The 15,333-nt window shown below is 38.9% G+C and overlaps 1 protein-coding gene across 1 annotated transcript in view; it reads right to left on the reverse strand.

The window, feature by feature from the left end:
- Nucleotides 1–15,333, reverse strand: part of C7 (complement C7) — a 53,511-nt gene that overhangs the window by 18,836 nt on the left and 19,342 nt on the right. The window contains exons 7-12 of the mRNA XM_007469651.1: nt 13,159–13,329; nt 11,622–11,865; nt 9,462–9,572; nt 6,205–6,371; nt 3,473–3,701; nt 498–669 (exon numbers count right to left, since the gene is read on the reverse strand). Coding sequence (XP_007469713.1) covers nt 498–669; nt 3,473–3,701; nt 6,205–6,371; nt 9,462–9,572; nt 11,622–11,865; nt 13,159–13,329 — 1,094 coding nt within the window. The remainder of the gene's footprint in view (nt 1–497; nt 670–3,472; nt 3,702–6,204; nt 6,372–9,461; nt 9,573–11,621; nt 11,866–13,158; nt 13,330–15,333) is intronic.

Below are 15,333 nucleotides of genomic sequence, written 5' to 3' on the forward strand. Positions count from 1 at the left end.
AAGCCACGTACCGAAAAAAAAAAAAAAAAAAAAAAAAAAAGAGGGAGAGTGGTATATGAAAAATAATGCAACTATTAGTGAATGCCTAGTATATGCCAGGCACAGTACAAATCACTTTATATTCTTAACCTCAGGCAATAATATCCTATTATCATTGTACCTACTATTTTTATCCTAACTTGCCCAAGTTCACAGAGCAAGTAGGTGGCAGGTCTGCCTGATGCCAAAGCTGCTGCTCGCATCTACTGAAGCAGACTGCCTTCCAGTTCCACAGCCTTTTGTAACACCTGCGTCAGGAAAACTTGAAGCACACAAGTGCAAACTGGCCACAATATGCCTCTCTCCTTCAACTGACCCCAATGCTAAGAGCAAAGCACTCCCTGATAAAAATCACCATTTAAGGTTTAAATCTTTCAATAGCAGCAATCGTGTATTCCGTGCTTACTGCAGAGGGCACTGAGTTTTACATAATTGCCAGGAGGTCTGGTCTCTATTACCGCAAATGCTCCAACTCCTGGTCTTCGCATTGTCTGGTTTCTGACGTTTCTCCAATGCAGGATTTCCCACCCTCACTGGGAGGTGGGTTATTGCATTCTCTGCTCCTTGTTTTCTTCCCTTGAACACAGGGGCCCCAAGAGGACCAGCAGCTCCACCCTCCATCAACCCCTCCTGTAAATAAGAGAGACGTTGTTCAGAAAGTACTTGGAGAGGAAGATTTCAGAGTTCAGTGAGCTAAGCTTCCTGCTATGTGGTTATAGGGGGAGAGGACGATCTGGGGTTTATTACCTTCACTCTGTTCACTGAGGTCTCCACAGTGGCCAGACTGTCTCTGCACACTGACTAGGATTGCCCGTATTAAGGCTGCATTAACGAACTTCTTGCAATACTACCTTAAATTTGTTTATTATTTTACAACGGTTTCAAAGCACTTTCACATGCATTTTATCGTTCATTTACTTCTCTCAAGAACGAATGGAGGTGACCAAGAGGTCTGTTAACATTCTCATTTGATAGGTGTGGAATCCAAGACAAAGTGGTTAAATGATATGCACAATGCTGTACTGGTGGGCAAGAGCCATATCCAGACTGTAACCTGGTCTTATGGCTGAGTCCAGGCTCTTTTTATCACCTCACAGTCTCTTAGTAAGGCAAATAAGTTCCTAATGTTAAAGCAGTGATTGGGCATGAGAAGAGCATAGTCTATTGCAGTGGTCCCCAACCTTTTTGGCACCAGGGACCGGTTTCATGGAAGACAATGTTTCCACGGACTGGGGAGGAGGGGACGGTTTTGGGATGATTCAAGAGCATCACATTTATTGTGCACTTTATTTCTATTATTATTACATTGTAATATATAATGAAATAATTATACAACTCACCATGATGCAGAGTCAGTGGGAGCCCTGAGCTTGTTTTCACTTGACACTCACTGATAGGGTTTTTTAATTATTTTTATTTTATTTTATTTTTTTATGGTACACGGGCCTCTCACTGTTGTGGCCTCTCCTGTTGCAGAGCACAGGCTCCGGACGCGCAGGCTCAGCGGCCATGGCTCACGGGGGCCCAGCCGCTCCGCGGCATGTGGGATCTTCCCGGACCGGGGCACGAACCCGGTCCCCTGCATCGGCAGGCGGACTCCCAACCACTGCACCACCAGGGAAGCCCCTACTGATAGGGTTTTGATCTGAGTCTACAAGCAATTGATTTATTATGGTCTCTGTGCAGTCGAACCTCTCTGCTAATGATGATTTGTATTTGCAGCCACTCCCCAGTACTAGCATCACTGCCTCAGCTCCCCCTCAGATCATCAGGCGTTAGATTCTCATAAGGAGCGCACAACCTAGATCCCTCACATGCACGGTTCATGCTGTGAGGGTTTGCGCTCCTATGAGAATCTAATGCCGCTGCTGATCTGACCAGAGGCAGAGCTCAGGTGGTAATGAGAGCTATGGGGAGCGGCTGTAAATACAGATGAAGCTTCGCTCCCTCACCCGCCACTCACCTCCTGCTGTGCAGCCCAGTTCCTAACAGGCCATGGACCGGTACTGGTCCATGGCCCAGGGGTTGGGGACCCCTGGTCTACTGGGTACTCCAGGCTGCCAACCCCAGGGCTGGTGCTGTACAAGATGAGGAAATATGTAAGTAGGAAAAATGCTTCTACCTCCTGTCAGCACCCTTTTTCAATCTACAGGCACCTCCTCAACTGGCTCTGGCCACCTTCTACCTCAGGGCCGGTTCACAGCTCACAGGTTTTAGTATTTTTCCCATCATATTCCTTGGAGGACATTAGAGAGAATTTGAAGCATATTCTAAGAGCTTTGCTTTCCTAGTTAGAAACTGATCTCAGGAACTATTCCCCCAAAGCATTACTTCTGATAATAGATGGGTGTGTTTACTGCTCCTTAGCTATTTCTACTGTGTGACCTACATCCCTCTTCCCTCCACTCCCTCCACAGCCACTCCTCAGTATCACACACAAAAAAACTAAAATAATTTGTATAATTTTTCCCATGATCTTCCTTACCCTTTCTTCCACAATTAGAAATCGAGTTAATAATATAGTCCCCTGAGTACGTTAATAGCAGGTAATAAGAACTTGAGGTATTATGACTGCTACTCCACTCCCCACCAGAAGGGGGAGCTTCCATTTTATCAAATAGCTGTAAATCTAAGCCTCAAAGGAATGAATCGCAGTGGTGGCATTTTAGTTTACCAGGACAGGCCACTTGGGGAGACATTTGGAGGCAAGGATGCTTTCTTGATGCTTGTCTGTAAGCAGCCGTGGTTTAGTCATGTACTTATTCATTTATCAAACATTTATTAAGTGACTTTATGAATCAAGCACTATGTCAGGCTGTGGGAATAAACAAAGGAATCAAACAATTCCGAATTTAAGAAGTAAGCTTTCTAGAGGAGAGAGACACACAAATGAATATAAAAATAAATATACACAAATCATCTCATACTTTGCCTACTCATAAAGTGAACTTCACATACTAAATACTTAAAACACCAAATGCACTGTTGAGCACACAGCCAATGCTCAACAAATATTTGTGAATGATTGATTGGTGAGACATGACACAAAATAGAAATAGAGGTGTTTCCAAGAGCTTGCCACCAGAAAGGTTAGTCAGTGCAGACACAAGCTCTGTAGACCTAAGTTATGACAAAACCTTACTGAGATGACTATGGAAGGATGGAAGGTGTTTCAGGCATAAATCTGTTCTAATGGAGAGTGGAGAGTAGAAGGCAGTTCTGTTAGTTCAGATGGGAAAATAGAGAGATAGCAAAGGGCCCGACCTCAGTAGCTACAACCCAGAGGTGGAATAGGGAGGGAGAGACAAATTCAAAGCCCTATAAGACTTCCCCTTCTCCATACCCGAGGAAGGACAATCTCAGAGGCCAGAGGGAAAGGGTAATTCCCTTTTCATTGTGTCCAGCATAACTTGAGAGAATGCAGCACACTGACCTGCTTGATCCCCTACGAGGGCTCCTTGTTCACACGCCACACCAAACGTGTATGGTTTGCAATGGCACTCACACTGGGTCCCCTTCACAGTGGCCATGCCACCATTTTGACAAGGCCAGCAATGACAGGGGTCAAATTCATCGAGATATTCCTCAATGGCCCGTTTCAGGTATAGCCTTTTCACAGAGGCACAGGGTACTTCCTTTACCAGCTCATACAAAGGTGTCAGCTACACAGATAAAGACATCACGGTCAGTAATCAGGGTTTTGGGCGAGAATATTTTCCTTTCAGCATTTTGGCTCAATCTCCACTAAAACAAAATCAAAAGCCACTCTTATCTTAATTCCAACTATTTCTTGTTCAAATAAAAAGAGAAAGCAATTCACTACCTTTACAAGACAAACCTAGGGAAAATTAGAAACAGATAGGGAGGGAATATTTTTTGTATTTTGTGTGCATAAATAAAATTTTTAAAAACCAACAGGATGTTCATTTTCTAGTTACTGAAAGATTATTTTGAAGACAACACATTTCCACCCCTGCAGAGGATAGAAGAAAAGGAAATGCACTTAAATTACAGTAAAGAAGCAAATGCAGTTAAATTTGAGATTAAATATCCTGACTCTGAGATACTTAACATACCTCTCTAATGGAGACTATGATTCTCTCTCCCTGACGAAATTTAAAACAGGTAGGCATTATCGCTCTGTGTTGGACAGTTCTGATGAAGAGCAACTTCAAGACCGGAGATGGATTGGCTAAGCTCTAACAATCTGCTCTCCCAGGAACAAAAAGGCTCTCATTTGTAGCCTTTGCCAATTTCTGCAGTGTAACTACTCTCACCATGGCCAGTTTCAGGCTACCACCATGATGTCCCTGAGCACGGAGCTGGGAAGAGACTTGCACCATTGGCTCTTGAGAGAGTCTGAGTGAGCTGGCTAGAGCACCACTGCGAGTACAGAGATTAGCTCAGAGGGTCACATTGCCCTCCATCTCTGCCCAAGCTCTTCTGAACTGAACAGCATTGCATGGTTATCTACCTGTAACATTTCTCTTCTTTCTCTGTCCCTTTCCTGTCCGACTAATAAAAGTTAACATAGCTATGACAGTTACAGTCCTATGTGGGAAAGCACATAGTTGAGAATGGAAAAGAATGTCTGCTTTTTACCCTAAACAACAATTTAGGATTTTTAAAGATTTGTATGAGATACTGAAAATGAAAATAGATCATTTTGAATATTAATGAATGACACTTTAAGGTAAGACTTCCCAGGAAAAACTGCCCCTCCCACTGGGAGGCAACTGGGCTCAGTATGGTGTCAGGAGGGTACCTGAGGAGCACTCGTAACTTTTGAGTTTATAAATGTGTCCAAGTTTCTTAATCTCAAAAGTCAGGTTGGGGCTTCCCTGGTGGCGCAGTGGTTGCGAGTCCGCCTGCCGATGCAGGGGACACGGGTTCGTGTCCCAATCTGGGAAGATCCCACATGCCGCGGAGCGGCTGGGCCTGTGAGCCGTGGCCGCTGAGCCTGCGCGTCCGGAGCCTGTGCTCCGCAACGGGAGAGGCCACAACAGTGAGAGGCCCGCATACCGCAAAAAAAAAAAAAGTCAGGTTGGACCTGGGACACTGCCTGACTCCTGTGGCAGGGAATAGATTATAGAATCACTTCTGCTATAACATGTATTTTGAAAATGTGAATTTGTTCCATTGAGATTGAAATATTAAAAAATAAAATGAGTATATCACAAATTTTGTGTTTTCTTAGGTACAATTTTGTCCATAAGAAACACGGGGTGAACACAGAAAACTGCACACAACTGAACCAAGCTGCATAAGAATAGACAAAACACTCACACACAAGCACACATCTCAAACACCCATCTAGTTCACCACCTGTATAATAAACCACACCAACCACAAATGGTGTTACGACTGTCTGTCATTTCTGATAGCGTTTCTTCTACCACTTCACAAGAATTCACAATCTGTAATGCTCCCATCACCCAGCAAGCTTCAGATCCTCTTCTAGGTAATGTGCCACCTTTATTGTAGTCTGTGCATTCCTTAACAATTTAACATGTATAAAACTACTACTGTTTTTATTGGTGCCTCTTTTTTTTTTTAATGAGTGTCACAAAAGTTTTTGAGTGTTGTGTTCCTAACACATTTTTTCCCATAAGCCCTGTGGTCTTTATTGTGCAATTTTGCCTAGCTCTCTGATTTTTAGGAACACATATGTTGTGTTATAAAAGAACTGACTGTGCCAATAAAACATCCTAAAATTCTGCCAGCCAAATTGATTCTATCTTTTTAGAACTAATTTGCATGACCAGGAGCCTACAAGCCATGGCCACAGGAAGAAAGGTGATCTGACAAATGTAACACTAGACAAGTCCCTAAATGCCTTCCTCTTGCAAGAATCTATAACTCCTCTGAATCAGGGACCAAGGAAAACATAATCAAATTTAGGTCAAAAGCTTGAAATACAAATTTTAGCATTAATTTCTCTTGGGATTTACAAGACATTTAACCTTTACAACTGAAATATGGACATACAAGATAATGAAACTTGTTTCCTATTATGTATGCATTCATTTTACTATACAAAACATAACTGGGATACAGAAAATGCTAATTACAGCCTTCCCTGTTTAACCACCTTAATTTAATCTCATTTTCCCAGTGCAAATAAATATGACTGCTTTCTGGTGCTTTCAACAGAGTGTCACATACCTTTTGTTTTATGATTTGCGGAAGTTCAGTCACAGATCCTGCCCAGCGAGAATATCTCCATTTATTTCCAGCAGGATTGTCCAGTTCCAGGTAACTAAGGCCAGACACAAGGCCAGGACGTCCCCCTCTGACAAATGGGACCCCTCGTAACACGTTGCCCTGAGTTCCTACTCAAGGAGAAATCAAACGAAATAAGTCTGGATGCACAAATGAAATGAGAATGAGAATATGAAATTGAAAGTCAATGAAGTAACACAACCCATTCAACTGTATGACATTCTGGAAAAGGCAAAACTATGGAGAGAGTAAAAATACCTGTGGTTGCCAGTAAGTGGTGTAGGAGGGATTTTTAATATTTTTAGGATCTTTAGAGGACTTTTAGGGCAGTGAAATTGCTCTGTATACTATAATGGATACATGTCATTATGCATTTCTCCGAACCCACAGAATGTACAAGAGTGAACCCTCATGTAAACTATGGACTTTGGGTGATTATTATGTGTCAATGTAGGTTCATCAGTTGTAACAAATGGACCACTAAGGCCTGGATGCTGATAATGGAGGAGGCTGTACCCGTGGGGACAGCAAGGATATAGGGATTCTCTGTACTTTTTGCTCAATTGTTTTGTGAATCTAAAACTACTCAAAAAAATAATATCTATTAAGAGAGAAAAGAAAAGAGACACAACCATTACCTAACAGTAGATGATTATGAAGAAATTATTATTCATATTCTTAATGTTCTTAGTGTAAGAAGAAAATTTGTTATACAGGTGACTATCTTGTTTCTTAGAAGATACATGCATGTATTTAAGGATGAAACATCATGACATCTGAAACTTCCAAATGGTTCAGCAAATATCACAAATATTTTAAATATATATTTATGCGTTGCTAAACAGTCAACATTATAAATACTATATATATATATATATATATAAAAACATCAAAATAATAATTATTGCATGTAAGAGGTGGGTACGCTGGCGTTTTTTACTATGTTTTTTCAACTTTTCTGTATGTTTGAAAATTTTCATAAGAAAATGTTGGGAGGAAAAAGTTCATTGCATCTGGAATACTAACAGTAACCAAAATGCTATTAACAGGCATATATTAACACATAAAAAGTGTTCTAAAAAGTTTGAATACTAATCAAATCCTTTTTCTCATTTCTGTGCCTTATAATTTCAGAAATATTTTCATCTTCATGTCTAATTGATTTCCACACTGGTCATGACCGTAAGTTCCTAACTTGCTAATCAGACTTACGTTGATTTTCATTACCTTTTTTTAATTAAATTTTGCAATTTCATAACATTTTCATAAAATTTTGCAAATTCAAAAATTACACTTTTATCATCAGAAGTTATTAAAGTCTCATATTTTTAAAGAAATTCCTGAGTGCTTCCTCATCTTCCTTGTTAGCTACGTTTTAAAATGCAAATAGTCACACTTTTAATGCAGTGTATTGCCAAGTTCAGTCCCTGAACTACTGGAATCAGCATCACCTAGAATGACTGCAGATTTCTGAGCTCCAGCCAAGATATAGAAGGACGTAGCTGAGAGAAAAGTCAAGTACTCAGCATTTGAACAGGCTGCCCCAGGTAATCCTCTTGCATACCAAAACTTGAGAATCACCACCCAAACTGACATGCTTGTTTACAAACTACAGAGTCTAAGAAATCAGCTTTTATATTTATTTTTAAGCCTGTAGCCTCTCTCTCTACACCTCAGTGAGCTCTGTGCTCCAGCTGGCCCTCTTGCCCCAGACAATCAGCCTGGGGCAACAGTGAAGGGCCCAGATTGTGAAGCCAGACATTGGAATCTTGTGCCTGACCCCAACTGTGGTCTTGGGCAACCTTTCTGTGCTTCAGTGTCCCTGTCAGTAAAATGGAAATATGAATAATACCCAGTTCTTAGGTAGGAGTACATTGGTTCATTTTTGTAAATCACTTAAAATTGTGCTGGGCACATCATAAGTGCTACATGTTTGTTAAACATAAAATAAAATAAGATAAAACAAAGCAAAAATAAAATAAAATAAAATAAAATCAGTAAGCAGCTTCCAATCACCAGCCCAACTGATAATTGATGTCAACAACTTCTCAAAGCTCCCACTTTCATTTCTATTTCCAGATCAGTGTATTTCCACGTTGTTCAAAACTTGTCCTCCTCCTTCGTCATGTCAGGTCCAAGAAGACAGGCACTTTTTCTGGCATGTTCACTGCTGTATCACCAGTGCCTAGAACAATTTCTGCATGCACTATAGGTTCCGTAAATAGTTGATGAATAAAGTAAGTGAATGAGGAATTGAGCCTGGCTAAACACTCTGTCTTCCTCCTCCTTGCAGTCATCTACTAAAGGATCCTCACTTCCTCGATGAGGACTTTAGCAACTGGGTCAGTCTTATCCTTCATCCCAATTTCTGCCATCACCCGAAGACAACTTGAGCTCTAATGCTGCTCCATGGCTTCACACAATGCACCACAGTCTCATTTCCGTCCCTACTACACTAAGAATCTCTTCATTTTAAGGCAATTAAGTCTTAATCACCAAATCCAATGAAGTCTTCAGACCTCCTCTTACATCACTTCGCTGTAGCATTTCTCGCTGTCGATTTCTTCTCCTCTACCTTCCATGTTACTCATCTTTTCTGGTTCTTATCCTGTCAGATTATTCCTTTTCAGTCCCTCTTCTTTCGCTACAACTTTATATTTGTCATCTTTCATTTAATCACTCCCCGTATTAACGGCATCCCTCGCCATCAGGATGAAACCCAAACTTCCTAACACGGCATCTGGACACAGTCTAAATCAGCTTACCCTTCCAGTTCCTTCTTCAATCACTCAAAGACTAACACACCACCTCCCACACTCTGCCACCACCGTCACCACCACCACCATGCACCAAAAACTTTTAACTGCACTGAGCATCCATGTCACAGGGTGAAACTGGAGCTTCTCCTCTTGCTGTCATTTTTCTAGACTTGTCTGTCAACCTTCCTCACAGGAAACAAAGATGGTGTTCACTGAGGACATAGTTACAGTACACAGAGATACCCAGTGAAATTTCCACTCTGCATGATGGATCACTGCCATGACATAACAGAGAGATCAGAGGTAAAAATAACCAAGTGTTTCAAAAACACAAAATAGAACACCCGCTAGAATTTCGAAGGCCCTTGGAGACCAGGAATTAACCACAAGAAAGAGGGATGGAGGTAAGTTTGTAATGAAAATTACCCCCTTCTCATTTACCTGAAGCAAATTTTAAGGTCTCTTCCATCTCCTTGCATGCGTGCTCTGATGATTTAAACAAAAACTTGAAATGTGAGGAAGCACATTTCTTCTTCTTCTCTGAACTAAAACCTGGGGGGAACAATTTTAAAGGTGCTTAGTTTCCACATTTGTTGAAAATCTCCTTTGAGATGCTGGCCAGGTGTGAGAGTGGCATAAGAGGTTGTTTCCTACCACTGGGGCCATATAATCAAAAATATACTATATGTACATTTTCAAGTGCTCTAGAAGGGTCAAGGGGCAGAAAACGTGATATTTGATGTTTGTTATAAACAAAATAAGATACATGCATTATATTTAGGGGTAAAGCATCACATGTCTGAAACTTACATTCAAATGGATCAGCTGCTCTTGGCTTCTATTAACTTTGACCAGAGGGTGGGGGTGGGTGAAACAGTGGAGGGAGCAAAAACTGAGCACTTCACAGAGTGATACCTTTTACCCAACTGCAGTCAGCTTCTCAGGCATAAGGCAAATAGGTTAAAGTAGATGTGCAATGGCCTCCAGCCCACCCACTGGAGACCCCAAAAGCTGGGTTCTGGTTCTACAGCAATTAATTCCTAAAATCCTAGTTCTAGTGCCTCAGTCTCTCCATCTTTAACATCTCTGGTTTCTACATTTTCTTCCTATGACATATAATCTTAGATGGTTACAATTTCTACTCATTATCAAATGGAGTTTTGCCAATGCCTTTTTTTAAAAGAGGATAGAAAATAATAAAGGGTAGAAATATATTTTTATATAATTTTACTAACTATATTATAACAAACTCAGTATTTCTTAAAGAACAATTGGGGGCATATAACATATCCCAGAATCCTTGATTAATTTCACTTAAAACTTTTAAGAACAAAAACTGCTCAAGAGTAAAATTTTTACTCAAAATTTTTTTTACCAACTCAGAAAGCTTTAACAAAAAAAAAATCCTCTTCGTTTCTTTTTAAGCGTTAAAGAAAAAAAAATGGTCATGAAACTGAGTTTAGATCAAGCCCCTTTCTGGATTAATTCCCCAAAGAAATATTACCTCTGTTGTTGCTACAAAAACCTGTGCTTGTGCATTCATTTCCAACCTGCTGAGGTTGGAAAAGCTCACATTCTAATTAATCTTAATTGGTAAAAATTAAGCCCAGTAGAAAAAAAGAATAGTCAGTGGAAACACAGAAAAATATTGTAGTTCACTCACAAGAGAAGGCTACAAGACCTCCTCTGGATCTCAGGTAAGCAGTCTCACTCCCCTCCAAGGTGGTAAGAAACTCTTGACTGAAGAGTAAGATGCTAACAAGGCGATTTGGGATAGAGAAGCAAGTGTGGCCACGAGCTTCAGGACAGAGTTGGAAAGGAGCAGGTTGGACTTGGAATGTAAATAAGCCAAAAGGAGGAATGGATACTAGGACACACACTCTCCAACATGGCAGCAGCTGGTGAGGAACATCCTCTCACTGTGAAGTCAACCAAGTATGAACTCAGTAGCGTGCCCTGAGTCTAACAAAAAGCAGGCAATTCCAGCAGCAACATGGCGTAAGGAAAAAGCTAAGTTGATGCTGGAGCCAGTTAGACCTGCTTACAATCAGTATGCCCCTGGATTTCACTCGGTAGCAGCGAGGATTATTGCTAACATAGGCAACCTGCCTGTCTAGAAGAAGGCATCCAATAAATTTAAGCTATTGTTACAAGTTTTAGGTAGTAAGCAAACTCATGATATCCAGAGCAGATTTTTTTTAAAGGAATGTGAGTGGTTAAGAACACAGATAAATAAGAAAAGACTTCATTGAAACGTTTTGATTTCTGCAATATCAGTAAACTCCTCATTAGTTTTCCTCAAGGAATATTACTTAATCTGAGAAACGGAGAAGATTAAAAAGTATTCTAAAACTCCAGTCAACACCCTCTAGAGATAGCAATAATGATAATGGCTTAACTCTCACTTCAGAGTACTATCCAAAAGAGTAGGCAGGCTTTTTCTTAAACCCTGGAAGATTTTGAGTAGAGTATAATAGAGTCTTGCAATTTTGGATTCTTTTGCAATTTAATCTCTATTTGTCATATTTTAAAGCTCTAAAGTTTAACTACTAATTAAAATCCCCGCGATGCTTGTATATAACAATATTTTTAATACTCTACCGCTTTGTTTGATTTTTTCTGAGTCCAAATAAAAGATAACTTTGTATTCTCCTCCTAAGGACCCAGACTGAAGATAATGTGTCCCATACTGGTCGATCAGTCTTCGATAGGCGCTGTAGTCATACAGAGAGGGAAGGTAGGAGAGTTCCTTCCAGAATGACTCAGCAAGTTGTAAAAAGTCTGGATTGTTATTGATAAACTGAGCCACTTCAACAGTGTTCTGAAGAACCAACAACTGATAACTCTATAGGAAGAAGAAAGAGTAAAAGGAGTTTTAGGATGAAGACTAAAAGGCAATGGAAATAGTTTCTTGTCCAATGTCTCCATCAATAGCCACCTCCATCAATGCAGACTAAATGAATTTCTATTTTTGATGCATAATGAGGTCTCTTCTGGGCCCACCCACTTGAAGCAATCTAAGGAATTTTCAGAATCCCAAACAGAAATAACATCTGAGTGATGACAACTGGTTTTATACACGCCTTTTAAAACCCCCAAGACCAAGTTTTTATGCCCTCCTCAACTAGAAAAAAAGATTCAACATTGTTAACTGCTAAATAATCTCACAAACAGGGATATAATATCCCTAGAGTCCACATCATAACAATGACTTACAGGTAAGGTGACCATATAATTTATCTCCCATACTGGAGTATTTACAGGGTAAGCTACTTTATAATGAGGTCTTTTAAACCCTTCCTAAGCATCTTTTCATGATGTCCAAGACAGAGCTGCCTTACACCAAATCCTCACTTATGTGAACAATATAATATGGGTATAATAAATGTTTTTACAGCTCATATTTCCACAATCAACTTCTTAGTCATAAAACAAAATTATATTCCTTTATACCTTGCTTATGTGATCTATTAATGTGATCTATTAATCAAGTTACTGACTTTAAGAATGAGATGAATTATGTATATTATGAATGATGATCAGCCTGAAAAGTTCTTCAGCAGTAAATGTGAATCAAATAGAACAATTCATTTCAACTGTTCAGGTTGCCCATGATGAAAGTTTTAGTATCTCAATACAACAGAGTATCTAAAATTAAGTCTTTTAACCTCCTCGGATGAAAATGTTGGTATCTCCAAAGTAATAAAGTATTTTAACATCTTTTATTTTCATGCACCTTCTTTAAAAAACTCTAGTATTAGTGTTTTGGAAGCACATTTCATTGGATTTTTGAAATTATATATAATACTTAAAATAGTAGCATCAGTAATCATGAATTAGAAATTTAGGCTAGTTTTAACTAGAAGATTTGAAAGTAATAAGTTTTTTTTAAATTCTTAAATAAGAACAAATACTTCAATGAGAAAATAAAAAGTGTAAATAAATGTATTATCAAAGAGAATTAACAAGACAAAAACCATACCTTTTAAAGAATATATTGGATTATCTCTTTGAAGAAGATACTGTGCCCTAATTAAAAAATGAAAGCTGATTCTTTTAGTAAATGCACTTCTGTTAATGTTAGAAATACCTAAACCAGTAAAATATGGAAAAGTTAACTAATATATTTCATACTAACCTTTTCCTTATCGATTTTTTCAGTATTTGAAGAGAAACTGTACGAAGAAGATGAAGAACTAAAAAAGAGGACGCGTCCTTGACTAGATGATGAATGTTCTGTTGATGTATGTTTTACATAAGACCAGGTACTATTGTAAAATTCATAATTAAAATCATTATTTATTTTCACCTATAAAGAAAATGAAAAAGTTAGATCTCTGGGGCTTTGTTTTTGAAATGTTCTATGTGATCCAGTAGCGGATTTAAATTTCTAATTCTGTTCGACTTGAACAAATGTTAAGATTGGAATTGTTTTTCCTATGCTAGACAGTAGAAGAAAAAGTTATCCCAAACAAATTTAAAAACAGACAACAGGATAGTCACATGTGGTTGAGAAGGGACAGCTCCAGCATTCATGAAGACTACTATTTCTTTATCCTTTATTTTGTCCTAGATCAAGTGTCAAAATGAAATGCCCACAGAGGACTGGCAAGTAATACAAACGTTGGAAGCATCCAGTGGAAGGCGGGGTAATGAAGAAGTGAGCACATACCCTGTCTAAAAGGGTCTAAAAGGTACCCAACACTCAAATCCATCCGACAGTCCTATACATTACTACAGGTTCTAGCACTGACAGATATCTGATTTTTCAAGAAAAGAGATATATCTGAATCTTCATGAAAAAATCTTTAGTTTTTTTTTAAATCATAGGCAACTATCTTGCTAAAAATGTCAGTCACCATGAGAATAAAACAACATGAAATATGACTCTCAGTCTGTTCTATATAAATATTCAGATCAGTAACTCTCCTTCCACAAGTATTTGTGTTTTTATTATATGTCCATACACATCTGTATTTGAGATCAAAGTATAAATAAACACAGAGAAAATTTAAATGACAAATATGATACATTTTAAAAATAAAGCTAAAATCTAAAAAAGAGTGGATATATGTATATGTATAACAGATTCACTTTGCTGTACACCTGAAATTAACACAACATTGTAAATCAACTATACCCCAATAAAAATTTTTTTAAATGTTAAAAAGAAAATAGAATATTATGCAGCCATCGTAAAGGATGAGTATGAGGACAAATTGTTCATGTTAAATGAAAAAGCAAGTATAAATGTGATATTTACAAATCCTATTAACCACAAATATGCAAGTATATGCCCAGTCAAAAAAAGACTAGAAGGAAATTCAACAAAATGCCAGAAAATATGAAAAGTACTTTCATCACTACCCATGTTAAAAATTAGGCATTCATGCTAGAAGCAATACAGAAGAGAAGGAAAACTACATTTAACCATACTTTTTATTCCAACATTATTTTCATTATATTATGAAACTGGTTTGTTTAAAAGTCAAACGCAAAAATTCAGCTCAAGTCAAAATGAAGAATATATTATTATTCTTAACTACAAAGAGGACATTATTATTATTATTATTATTGAATACAAAGAGGACATAATTTAAAGATGTACTAGAGGGCTTCCCTGGTGGCGCAGTGGTTGAGAGTCCGCCTGCCGATGCTAGGGGACGCGGGTTCGTGCCCCGGTCCGGGAAGATCCCACATGCCGCGGAGCGGCTGGGCCCGTGAGCCATGGCCGTTGAGCCTGCGCGTCCGGAGCCTGTGCTCCGCAACGGGAGAGGCCGCATCAGTGACAGGCCCGCGTACCGCAAAAAAAAATAATAATAAATAAATAAATAAAAATGTACTAGAGATTTCTAGAGTCACTAGATAGTGCCTCAGTCCTATTTGGTTTTGGACACAGAATTTAGTTTTTTCTCTCGAGAAAGAAAAGTTACCTACCTTTCTTTCAATGCAAAAAAAAAAAATTAGCCTATTTTTTTCTCTTATTCAGGTGTACAATTCAAATACTTGATTCATGATTTATGCAGATAAGCCTCTTAAGAACTTTAGTTCAGCGTCTCCTGACTCCCGTGTACTCTACACGTAGCCACAAGAATCCTTTCTCAAGGTAGCGTGATCTTAAATTTTCTTTAATACCCTCTTCCTTCCAGCTAAGATCCTGAAATTTCCCCGGACTGAGTCTTCCTCTGAAGTCACAAATTCAAACATCCTACACTCTGACATCTCTTACTCTGTTGACACTCATTCTATTATTGCCGTATCTATTATTCAACCTCATAGAGACAGCCCTTCAACTTACTTTCCCTTCTCTTTC

Source organism: Lipotes vexillifer, unplaced genomic scaffold, assembly GCF_000442215.2.
Source record: "Lipotes vexillifer unplaced genomic scaffold, Lipotes_vexillifer_v1.1 scaffold434, whole genome shotgun sequence".
NCBI classification, from domain to species: Eukaryota; Metazoa; Chordata; class Mammalia; order Artiodactyla; family Lipotidae; genus Lipotes; species Lipotes vexillifer.